Source organism: Crotalus tigris, unplaced genomic scaffold, assembly GCF_016545835.1.
Source record: "Crotalus tigris isolate CLP2741 ecotype Arizona unplaced genomic scaffold, ASM1654583v1 scf7180000020062.1902635, whole genome shotgun sequence".
NCBI lineage: Eukaryota > Metazoa > Chordata > Lepidosauria > Squamata > Viperidae > Crotalus > Crotalus tigris.
The window spans coordinates 1,335,306-1,348,289 of NW_024097841.1; the positions used below are offsets into that span (position 1 = coordinate 1,335,306).

At 43.6% G+C, this 12,984-nt stretch overlaps 1 protein-coding gene across 2 annotated transcripts in view; it reads left to right on the forward strand.

The window, feature by feature from the left end:
• The window catches only part of ABCB7 (ATP binding cassette subfamily B member 7), an 84,337-nt gene that overhangs the window by 39,233 nt on the left and 32,120 nt on the right, over positions 1 to 12,984 (forward strand). For both annotated transcript variants that reach the window (XM_039365354.1, XM_039365355.1), the window contains exons 5-9: positions 2,443 to 2,575; positions 2,985 to 3,253; positions 10,332 to 10,420; positions 10,518 to 10,605; positions 12,698 to 12,872. In XM_039365354.1, coding sequence (XP_039221288.1) covers positions 2,443 to 2,575; positions 2,985 to 3,253; positions 10,332 to 10,420; positions 10,518 to 10,605; positions 12,698 to 12,872 — 754 coding nt within the window. The remainder of the gene's footprint in view (positions 1 to 2,442; positions 2,576 to 2,984; positions 3,254 to 10,331; positions 10,421 to 10,517; positions 10,606 to 12,697; positions 12,873 to 12,984) is intronic.

Genomic DNA, 12,984 nt, shown 5'->3' on the forward strand with positions numbered 1-12,984 from the left:
GCTAAGGGAGGGCGGTCTTAGACTGTTTCTGCACATTGCTGTAAGCCACGGTTAATTGGTAATCCAAAATGGTATCACTCAGTAGGCGAGAGACTAAAGCAATCTCATTTGGGGTTAGTCCGAAATGTGAACCTTATTTCAGAAGATAATGCTGGTCTGTGACATTCACGACTCCCCAGAGTTGGAGCATGCCCCTCGGGGCTTTTTAACGTCTATGTAAATCTACCAAAAGAACTTAGCCATCAGTTTGGGTGCAGTTTACTGCCATGACTGCACTGACTTTAAAAATGTTACCTGATTCAACCGGCTTTTATTGGAGAAGTGCTCTGTTGATGTTATAGTCCTGTGGGGATTGCTAGGAGTGTATTCAGTTATGTGAAATAGATTTTAATGTATTTTATATTACATCAGGGTTAACGTGTTTCCATTGCTTTTTTTATTTTAGTTTTTACGCTTGTAGTTCTACTGCTGTCCTATATCGCCTTCAGGCAGGTGGCGTAAAAATAAATAAAAGAAGTTATCCATTTGCTTATCTATTTTGCTATTTGTTAAAAGTAAATCAGGCTGTTTTTCTGAATTTAGCAGGAAGAAAAACTGATTACTGAGCAGGTCAGCACCCTATGGCTGCTGGTCAATTTCTGCAAGGATGTATATAATCCAAAGTGCTCTGTAACACTTGAGAAGGAGAAATACAGCTGGTTTTTCTCCAGCTTTTAAAAGGAGCTATGAATTGGAATTACTTGTGGGGCTGTTGTGTTTCACCTATATATCAGTACTGAGCAATTCAGAGGTGGATCGCTATCCTGAATCCTTTTGATAATCTTCAGAGCCTACCAGAACCACATTTCTATAATGCAGCAAGGTATCTCCAAATCTTGAAAATGGCATCTGGTTACAGCTTCCCCCCCTTCCAAATTGTGTATATAATTTCTCATCAAGCTATGTGTTGTATACTAGTTAGATGTAGACCGAAAAGAAAGGGGGACTATCCCTCTATAAATGGGAAACCTGTAAGAATACTTCATCTCTCGTGTGTGTGATGCTGTGACATCATTACCCGGGTTGCTGCCAGCTGCTAGTCTTCAAAAATAGCCGAAAAACCTGCCTCCCAGCTACCATCGTGGTCCGTGCCAAATATGCACACACAGAATAAAGGGGTCAAAAGTTTCCTAAATGTTACAGAGGTTTTACAAGCAGCAGCAGGCAGCACAGGTGTGTGCGCAGTTGCACGTACGTGTTGGTACAGTTGTATGAACAAGGGAGCTCATCTGTAAAGAGTCCAGATCCAAATCACCAAACGATATCCTAGGTCAGTGTTTCCCAAAGTTGACAATTTTAAGGCATGTGGACTTCAACTCCCAGAATTCCACAGCCAGCATTGCTGGCTGTGGAATTCTGGGAGTTGAAGTCCACATGCCTTAAAATTGTCAAGTTTGGGAAACACTGTCCTAGGTGCATCATGTTGCTGTAAATTGACCACATTGTGCTGAATGTCTGCATTTGAACCACATGCATTGTGCATTGTTGGCTGGACCACCATTTTGTCTTTTTTTTTTTTTTGTCTGTGCTCTTTTTTCTCAGTTTTTTTATTATTCATGTGCTGTATTTTATTGTTCTTACGTTGTGAGCCACCCGGAGTTCTCTGGAATCAGGCAACACCAAAATTGAATGAGTTAAAATTAATCGTTGCATTTCAGCTCTACTTTGGACACATCCTTTGTAAAACTGTATGAATGTTCTTCTTCCTCCTAGTCCAAGAGTAGGCAGCCTTGGCTCTTTTATGACTCGTGGACTTCAACTCCCAGAATTCCTGAGCCAGCCATGCTGAGAGGAAAGAGAGAGAGGTTTCCAAACTGAGCCATGCTGGCTCAGGAATTCTGGGAGTTGAAGTCCACGAGTCATAAAAGAGCCAAGGTTGCCTACCCCTGGCCTAGTCAATTTTCAGGGATGAATTTCAATTTCTGTCTGGCAAGGTTGCTGGTAACCTTTCCCCCATTGTGTCTTTTAATATACCAGGTTTATCTTGGCTTAATGTCTGGCTTGTCAAGAAAGGTAATGGAGTTCTGTTCTAGAAGTTTTGAGGTTGAAACACTGAGCAGCTTCCAGTGGCTCTAAAAATGCATACCCTGAGCTATTTTACTTTGTGTCTCCCAGTCTCGTCAACCCTTTAACGAGCACTTTCTCAACTGAGGGTAGTTGAGATGAAGGCTGCTTTTTATGAAAAGGGGAAAATGTGCCACTTCTGCTCTGGGCAGGCGGGCCTTGTATTCTTACGATGTTGTGCCTGATGGCCGTTGTGTTCTGCCAGTAAGTAGTCACTAGCAAAATATCACAGTTTCAGCTTCTTCAGAGAAAACCTTTATATTTTATAAATAAAGCATTTTAGCATGTCTTGCATAACCATGTACATAATGATCTTGCATACTATCTTATGCTTTTTAGGCTATGAACATCGTGGTTCCCTTCATGTTTAAATATGCAGTAGACAACCTCAACCAGCTGTCTGGAAATGTTCTGAACCTGAGCGATGCACCCAGTACAGTTGCAACCATGGCAACAGCTGTTCTGATTGGATGTAAGTATGATGCTTTAATCTGCTGACAGGTGCTGACTTTCTTCAGGAAGGTTTGTGAACATTAGCGCACCTGACCTTTCACAGGAAAGCATCTGTGGTAAACATGGTTTGCTGGAGTTTCTCCTACTTTGTTATCATGAAGAATTAACGTACTGCGATTCTCTTGAGTTGTGTTATCTGCTGGAATAATAGCCTAGTCTCCAGGCCTGCTTTTGCATTGTGCTTTTTTAAAAAACAAACAAACAACCAAATATCTGAAGAGGCAATCTGTTTAAAAATGACTTAACTGATAACCTTTGACTTCTCATCCAATAACGTTAACATGGGGTGTTAAAAGCTGTTGAAGATGAGTAAAATAAAATGGATTAAAAATTAAACCCTTGTTTTCTCTCCTCCTTCTTTTACCCAGACGGCATCTCGCGAGCAGGCGCAGCGTTATTTAACGAAGCCAGAAACGCCGTCTTTGGGAAAGTGGCCCAGAATTCCATCAGGAGAATAGCCAAAAATGTCTTCCTCCACTTGCATCAGCTGGACTTGGGCTTCCATCTGAATCGGCAAACTGGAGCGTTGTCCAAGGCCATCGACCGAGGCACCCGCGGCATCAGCTTTGTGCTCAGTGCGCTGGTGTTTAATCTGGGGCCCACCTTGTTTGAAGTGGCCCTCGTGAGTGGGATTTTGGTATGTGTCATTTTCATTGAATTGTGACGCCCATCGTTTGTTTGATACCCATGTCTCGTGGCTATCGGCTGTCCCTGGGGCCAGATGTGGCCCACTCCTTCCCTTTCCCAGAATCCTGTTGGAGGAAAGAGGAAAAAGAAGGGATCAGAAAGGCAGAGGAGGGCTGTTGCCATCTAACGCGGCCCCATCCGCCCCTTGCTTCTGCTTCGTCCCCTTGGGCATCTCCAAAGCAACTCTGTTATTCTTAAGGAAATACAGGTGGTCCTCGAGTTACAACAGTTCATTTAGCAACCGTTCAAAGTTACAACAGCACTGAAAAAAGAGACTTAACGGCCATTTTCCACGCTTACAACAGTTGCAGCATCACCCTGGTCACGTGATCAAAATTCAGAGGCTTGACAGTTGACTTAGATTTATGAGGATTGCAGTGTGCGCCAGGGTCACATGATCCCCTTTTGCAACCTTCTGACTAGCGTTTAACAACAGAAATATTGGGCTCAGTTACAGTATGGTTGTAAATTGAGGACTACTTGTAAAGACATAGAAAAGGTGGCCTCGCTGGATGTCCATGGGTGTTAATGTATAAACAGTACCATCTGCCAAACTTAACATCTGAATGTGAGGCTGACCCAGGAAGCTGATATGACAAGCAAAGTAACCGGTTGAATAAAGAGAGCAGAACTTAATTTGATTCCAAAAGAGGCTCCCAACGTCTGTTTCTAAACCCCTCTTTAGCCAGAGACCTGCTTCTGCATTTATTTTAAGAATTGTATTTTCTACAATTGAGATGCACCTGAGTCTGTTGGTGTCAGACTCGTGCAAAACATTTGAAAAGGCCCTGTGCAAGGCAAAAGCTCTATCCAAACACGGGCAGGCAGAAGCCGCTGGGGAAAGCCTTGATAGCCGTTGCTGTTGTTAGTTGCAAAATCATGTCCGACCCATCGCGACCCCATGGACAACATTCCTCCAGGCCTTCCTGTCCTCTACCATCTTCTGGAGTCCCTTTAAGCTCACGCCTCCTGCTTCAGTGACTCCATACAGCCACCTCATTCTCTGTCGTCCCCTTCTTCTATTGCCCTCAATTTTTCCCAGCATTAGACCCTTCTCCAGCGAGTCCTTCCTTCTCATTAGGTGGCCAAAGTACTTGAGTTTCAACTTCAGGATCTGGCCTTCTAAAGCAGGGCTTTTCAACCGGTGGTACGGGTACCACCTGTGGTACATTGGCACCTGGCAGGTGGTACACGACCATCCTAAAAAAGTGATGGGGAGGGGAATGAGCTGAACCGGTGGCAGCATCACACAAGCCTGAGCAAGAGATGGCTGGAGTTGCAGGGCCGTCAGGGCTCAGCGGAAGCGCCAGGATCAGCGTCAGGCTCCAGCTGGAGCTTGGCACTGATCCTGGTGCTTCTCCTGAGCCCAGAAGAAGCGCCGATCAGCTGGAATGTTGCAGCATCTCCAGGGTCTTGTGATTTACATTCCGATGCTTGGCAACTGATTCATATTTATGACAATCACAGTGTCCCAGGGTCATGGGAAGTGACCAAAACCTGTTCAACCACCCAGCAGACGGGGGGAATAAAAACCAAACACCCCCCCACCCCACCCCTGCTGCCAATCCTCAACAGAAATGCTCACAACAATGAAAACCTCGGACAGGAGGAAGAGCGATGCCGGGTGGGCAGGCAGGTATCTTGCTCGGCTGTGGCTTGGGGGGCACTTTTTTCAGTGCCATTGTAACTTCGAACAGTCACTAAGCAAACCGTTGTAAGTCGAGGACTACCTGTATTTTATCACTTTTTTCTTTCTTTTTTTTTTTGGATCATCAAGTTTTTGACACCTTGCTAGGCGACTGGTGGTACTCGGATGTTGCCATATCCAAACGTGGTACAATGGGTGAAAAGGTTGAAAAGCCCTGTTCTAAAGATCAGTCAGGGTTGATCTCCTCTAGGACTGACCGGTTTGATCGCCTTGCAGTCCAGGGGACTTGCAGGAGTCTTCTCCAGCAACCGTAGTTCAAAGGCCTCAATTCTTTGACGCTCAGCCTTTCTTATGATCCAACTTTCACAACCATACATGGCAACTGGGAAAACCATGGCCTTGACTATACATGATAGCTTTACAGAAGGGGCTCCTGTTTCTGACGCATGGAGGATGAGTGCTTTGCTTGGCCCAGAGCTTTTTGCAAAAGGCTCTTTTCTGGTGCTTTGCATAGCCTTCTTCCCTACGTTACAAAAGGCTCCAACTTTACTGTACAATGGCAGGAGGATCCTAATAGGTAAAGGTGACCAATCGATTATAACAGCCTCAGAAAGGGTGTTTTATGGTCTGTAAAGCATTGTAAAATGTCGCACACACCCTCGTGGGATCACATCACAGTTCGGATGCTGGGCAACCAGGTTGCACTTATAAGCGTTTGCAGCATCCCACGGTCACTTGACCACGATTTGCAACTTTCTTTGCCATTTTCCAGAGAAAACAGAAAACATACCCATCGGATATGCTGCATTTGCTTAACGTCCATGTGCTTCACTTAATAAACCATGGTGACTTGCTTTACAATCATGTGGTGACCCAGGTAAGGATCACCTCAAGTTACGACCAAAATCTCAGGCCCAATTTTGGTCATAAATCGAGGACTGCCTGTATAATATCTCCCCAACTTGTCTGGAAAAAAAACCCTTGTTGATAGCCTCGGCTTCTTGAGTGTGAGCTAAGAGAGAGCAGTGCTCGCAGATTATTGCCAAGAAGGCTAGCTGTCAGTATGGTTATAATGGTCCAGATGCTACTCTTCTATTCCATGCTTCCCATCTGGTGTTCTCAATATTTCACAGCATTTGAACCAGGTTGACATTTAAGAGCACGCTCATAATCGTTCTCCTTCCTTAAATTAGCCAGGCTTTCAAGCAGAAGATCCATAAGTGGTGTGCCAGGAAGGTAAGGGCAGGATATGAAACCTATCCCAAAGTCTTAACAGTGGTGGCTTTTGAATTAATAATGCCCAGTGTCTTTCATTGAAGTGGGTGGGGTTTTCATTGTGCCAGGAAAAGTAAATAGACCCTATTCTAGTCTCGAGCTTAAAGTGGGAAATCTCTCGCAGCTGCTTCTGCAGATAGCAAATGCCAAGAACTCACACAAGATAGAGCAACATGTATCATTTTAGGACTGTGTTCTCAATCTTGGCAGCTTGAAGATGCGCGGACTTCAACTCCCAGAATTCCTTAGCCAACTACACTGTCTGAGGAATTCTGGGAGTTGAAGTCCACACATCTTCTCAAGTTGAGAAACACTGGTCTGACTCTAAAGCAGAGGTTCTCAGCCTGTGGGTTGGGACCCCATTTGGGGTCGAAAGACCATTTCACGGAGGTCACCAAACAACGCAGTCCGCCATTTTTTCCCCTTTTCCTTAGCTGTGCTACTCCCTTTTATTCTATTGGCTTTTGAAAGCCAATAGAATGGACTCTCTTGAATAGAGTCTAATTCTATTGGCTTTCAAAAGCCAATAGGAATTGTCCAGGCTGTCTCTGCCCTGCTGAGCCCGCCAAAAGTCCCAGTTTGCAAACGGTGCTGCACTAGTTGAGTAGTCCTCGACTTACGACCGGTTGAGTAGTCCTCAACTTACGACCAGTTGGGGGTCGCGGCATTAAAAAGGTTGAGAACCACTGCTCTAAAGGAAAAGGAATAGAGGCTTTAGTATGGCTTTGGTTTGTTTCCTGACCTTACTGCTGAGGGTAAAATGTGCCCAGAAGCTCTCGCTCATCAATGTTGAGGGGATGCAAATATCCCAGGTTGGACTGTTCCAAAACCTTTCAACAGAATCGCAAATGTTCTCTTGGAAAATAAGTTAAAGTTACAGCATGGAAATCTAGGACTCATTTCTATGGGCATAAAATATAATCATATGATGGGGCCTTATATAGAGTCATGGCAGCGCCTTGCTTGGCTGTGGCTGCTTCAGCTCTCAAAAGTATTGGGGTTTTGGAGTTGAAAGAGCCATCCGGACTGAGTGATTCTTTAAGAATTGTGACAAGAAAGCGGAATTGTAATGCTAAACCGTTATATGAGGACCAGTCCATATTGGATATGGAGATGATATTAGCAAGAGAGGAACTATTGGTAAACTGTTCTGGAATAGCTTTGTACCATATAATATCAACCTTGTTAACCCTCAAGACTTTTTTGTTTTTTTGGGCTATGTATTCAAATGGACTGTAATTAGTGTGTGTGTGTGTGTGTGTGTGTGTGTTGTGCACACATGTATGTATATGTGTCAGGTCTGCCATCTTCGGCTTGGCGCCTTGCTGGCATCCTACCATCAAAGACTAGGAAGAAGGGGATACAGGAGGGGGGGAACAAATGGGCAATAAACCTGTATGGGGATATGATGGCAAATGGGGATGGTGGGATGACGGCGCAACGGAGACCAGAGAGATGCGAGATGCACGGAACCCTTTTGTGCCAGCGCTCAAGGCCAGGCATCCCGAGAGTGGAATGGGGACCACCGCAAACATCTCGGCGGCTTTTCATTGGCTGAAGATGGAACTGGAGGGAGGGCTGGGATGAGGGGAACAATTTTCTAACTTTTTCACACAGGAAACTTAGTTCTAGCCTGACTTTGCTGCAGCCAGGAGCCTTTAGTAAAAGAACCTAATGACTTCAGCCAAATGGAGTCCAGGGTCTTTCCTTCCTAAGGGACCTACCTGGGGCAGGTCTGACAATAGTTGTATACAGCATACAGTGGGGCAAAAAAGTATTTAGTCAGCCACCAATTGTGCAAGTTCTCCCACTTAAAAAGATGAGAGAGGCCTGTAATTGTCATCATAGGTAGACCTCAACTATGAGAGACAAAATGAGAAAACAAATCCAGACAATCACATTGTCTGATTTGGAAAGAATTTATTTGCAAATTATGGTGGAAAATAAGTATGTGGTCAATATCAAAAGTTCATCTCAATACTTTGTTATATATCCTTTGTTGGCAATGACAGAGGTCAAACGTTTTCTGTAAGTCTTCACAAGGTTGGCACACACTGTTGCTGGTATGTTGGCCCATTCCTCCATGCAGATCTCCTCTAGAGCAGTGATGTTTTGGAGCTGTCGCTGGGCAACACGGACTTTCAACTCCCTCCAAAGGTTTTCTATGGGGTTGAGATCTGGAGACTGGCTAGGCCACTCCAGGACCTTGAAATGCTTCTTACAAAGCCACTCCTTCATTGCCCGGGTGGTGTGTTTGGGATCATTGTCATGCTGAAAGACCCAGCCACGTTTCATCTTCAATGCCCTTGCTGATGGAAGGAGGTTTGCACTCAAAATCTCATGATACATGGCCCCATTCATTCTTTCCTGTACACGGATCAGTCGTCCTGGTCCCTTTGCAGAGAAACAGCCCCAAAGCATGATGTTGCCACCCCCATGCTTCACAGTAGGTATGGTGTTCTTTGGATACAACTCAGCATTCTCTCTCCTCCAAACACGACGAGTTGTGTTTCTACCAAACAGTTCTACGTTGATTTCACCTGACCATAGGACATTCTCCCAATCCTCTTCTGGATCATCCGAATGCTCTCTAGCAAACTTCAGACAGGCCTGGACATGTACTGGCTTAAGCAGGGGGACACGTCTGGCACTGCAGGATCTGAGTCCCCGGCGGCGTAGTGTGTTACTGATGGTTGCCTTTGTTATGTTGGTCCCGGCTCTCTGCAGATCATTTACTAGGTCCCCCCATGTGGTTCTGAGATTTTTGCTCACCGTTCTTGTGATCATGTTGACCCCACGGGGTGAGATCTTGCGTGGAGCCCCAGATCGAGGGAGATTATCAGTGGTCTTGTATGTCTTCCATTTTCTAATTATTGCTCCCACAGTTGATTTCTTCATACCAAGCTGCTTGCCTATTGCAGATTCAGTCTTCCCAGCCTGGTGCAGGTCTACAGTTTTGTTTCTGGTGTCCTTCGACAGCTCTTTGGTCTTCGCCATAGTGGAGTTTGGAGTGTGACTGTTTGACGTTGTGGACAGGTGTCTTTTATACTGATAAGAAATTCAAACAGGTGCCATTAATACAGGTAATGAGTGGAGGACAGAGGAGCCTCTTAGAGAAGAAGTTACAAGTCTGTGAGAGCCAGAAATCTTGCTTGTTTGTAGGTGACCAAATACTTATTTTCCACCATAATTTGCAAATAAATTCTTTCCAAATCAGACAATGTGATTGTCTGGATTTGTTTTCTCATTTTGTCTCTCATAGTTGAGGTCTACCTATGATGGCAATTACAGGCCTGTCTCATCTTTTTAAATGGGAGAACTTGCACAATTGGTGGCTGACTAAATACTTTTTTGCCCCACTGTATGTATATGTGCATCTGTATGTGTGTGTGTGTGTGTGTGTGTGTGTGTGTGTGTGTGTGTGTATACACACACATACACACTTTTGAGCGCGCGCATCAGAATTTCAATTTTAATGTGTGCCAGTGTACAAAAAAAAAGTGTACAAAAAAAAGTGACAATAAAAGTTTTTGTAATTGGAATCATTGCAGCTTATTTACTGACAAATCTGGTAATCTGCCCATCTTTTCCTTGAATCAAAGCTCCTAGATTCCATTCATTACTTCCATTTATTTTCAGTTGAGAACACCTCTCTGGGTGCACCTCTTGTATATGATGATTGTGTATCTGAGAGTTGAGTGTTTGTATCTGAGAGTCTTGGCCTTGTAGAGCTGCTCCTAGTGCAGGGGTAGGCAACCTTGGCTCTTTTATGATTTGTAACTTCAATTCCCAGAATTCCTGAGCCAGCCAGGCTGAAGGAAAAAGGAGAGGTTTCCATGCTGAGCCATGCTGGCTCAGGAATTCTAGGAGTTGAAGTCCACGAGTCATAAAAGAGTCAAGGTTGCCTACCCCTGTCCTAGTGCATATGGTGTCAAGGAGGTAAACTGCCTTGATCATAATCTTTCCACTGCCCTTCTGTCTGGCTTGTAGAAAATTATTATTGTTATCTCTTATATGTATGTCTTGTACAGAGAGGTTTCTGTACATTGATGTTCCAAACAAAATGATTGGAAACCTTTTTTTTTTCCTTTTCCTTTCCCTGCAGTATTATAAATGTGGTGCACATTTCGCACTTGTAACCTTGGGGACATTAGGAGCATACACGGCATTCACAATAGGACTTACACAGTGGAGGTAAGGCTGCCCTGCTGTCGAGGACTCTCTGGTGAGATTTGACGGCCCGGTGGAGCTGGATGGGAACAACCGTCTCTGCCAACCTTTTGTCTTGCAGAACTAAATTTAGGATCGAAATGAATAAAGCCGATAACGATGCAGGCAATGCTGCAATTGACTCTCTGCTGAATTATGAAACTGTAAAGGTAAGCCATTAACATTTTTCACTTTTCATATTGTCATTACTTGGGCAGGTCTTATTAACAATATGTGTCTTTTGGTAGCCTTTACTCAAAAAGAAGATTTATTTATTCCTTTCTGTTAGGAATAATGACTGAAAGGATTACTCTTAGCCTAAAAGGTAAACAAATGTTCACCTGCTTGGGTTATAATCTGTTGATTACCTTTATGTAATATAAGAATGCTGCTTCTCTTGTCATACTTTCCCTCTTGATTTGCTTCTTAAAGGAGCCAGATGCTTTTGTCACTGAAAAGTCTGCTTCAGCGTGTTTGACCAGCTGTATGGCAGTTTATTAATTCCTATTTAACTGAAAGCAGAAATGCTAGCTTAAAATCCAAACCATGGTGGGCAACACAGTTTAAGGGCTAGCTAATGTGCTGGCCTGAATAAACTTAAGGTTAATATCAATTTTAAAAATCACTATATCAAGAAATGCCATATTGAGAATATGGAATAGTATAAATCCAGACTGTGCTCAAAAATGCTTTTATTGGTTTTAGTAGAAGCAGCATTTTATAGGAAAGAAGCAGCAGGTAAAGAGAAACGGTTAATCTATTGAGAGTTGTTAGAACAAAAACATGGAGAAAATATAAGATAAAATCAAAAGAACAACTGGCTCCAGGGGGACTTAGTTTTCAATGCATTTCGTATGCACAGCTCAGAGAAAGAGTCAAGGTAGATAACAGGACATTTGGAATTGAGCAACAAACGACAGAATTTGAAGCTGAATTATGTTTAAATGAAAATGTAATTGTTAAAATGAATGAATTCTTAACTGATTTTTGAAATGGAAGATGAACAAATGAAAGAGTATGATAAAATGGGCTAAGAATTTCAAATATAACACTGTCGGTAGAGTGAGAAAATGTGGAAAAGGTTAAAATATTCATTAAACCTTTGTTAAAAGAAAATTTCTATAAAATGATATTAGTGTTGGTGTGTGACTCCAGCAAAATTAGCCAATCACTCTCTCTCAGCCTTAGGAAGAAGGCAGTGGCAAGCCATTTTTTAAAAAAATGTTGCCTTCCCCGCTACTGCAGGAAACTTTTTCACACCAGACAGGATTGCAGTGTTCATTAGGCAGATCCATGGCTCTTCTGATTTATCCTTATTTGACAAGGATTTCAGAAGCTTACAACTCAGTTGGCTATGCAGACTGGAACAATGTTAATGTTTGCTGGCTGCAGCTGTAAAAGTAGGATTGTCCAATCCTGAACCCCTGCTCAGCTGGAAAACTGAATGGTGATTCTTGGCCGGTCACTCTTAATCACACACAACGCCTGTGGTCTTGCATGGCCCTTTAACCACTGAGGATGAGCATTGGATACGTGTTACAAGAGGATGTGCTGTTAGGACGAAAAGGCTGCATCTCTAGCTGAACAGCACTTGGCCAGTAAGAACATACGAAGGGTGGCATGGCTTGGTGTGGCAGATCATGCTCAGAGGTTGCTCCAACGCAGGGGTAGGCAATCTCGGCTCTTTTATGACTCATGGACTTCAACCCAGAATTCCCGAGTCAGCTATGCTGACTCGGGAATTCTGGGTTGAAGTCCATGAGTCATAAAAGAGCGAGGTTGCCTACCCCTGCAACAGATTCACAGAAAGCACAGGTAGTCCTCAAATTACAACAATTCATTTAGTGATTATTCAAAGTTCGAACAGCACTGAAAAATGTGACTTACAACCGTTTTTCACAGTTAAGACCGTTGCAGCATCCTCGTGAACATGTGATCAAAATTCAGACACTTGGCAACTGTTCCATAGTTATGACCGTTGCTGTGTCCCAGGGTCACATGGTCCCCTTTTGCGGCCTCCTGACAAGCAAAGTCAGTGGGGAAGCCAGATTCACTTAACAACCAGGTTAATAACTGCAGTGATTCACTTAACTATGGCAAAAAAGGTCGTAAAATGGGGCAAAACTCACTTAATAAATGTTTCACTTAGCAACAGAAATTTGGGGCTCCGTTGTGATCATAAGTCGAGGACTATCTTTAATTGCATCCTAAAACATAAAACAGCCAGAATTTTCCTAAGGAGACTTTTTTCCCTCTTCCTAGTACTTCAATAATGAAAATTATGAAGCCCAACAGTATGATGGATTTTTGAAGACCTATGAAAAGGCCTCGCTGAAAACTACCTCAACTTTGGCTCTGCTTAATTTTGGACAAAGCACTATATTCAGCATTGGATTAACGGCCGTGATGGTGATGGCCAGCAAGGGGGTTGTTGCAGGTACCTCTTACTCGTCCAAACCTAGTTCTTCATATGAAGTTCATGCTTCACTTCCACTCCACTCCCTGCTCTTCCTCTTCCCCTTGCTCTTTTCAAACGCATCTCCTGTATT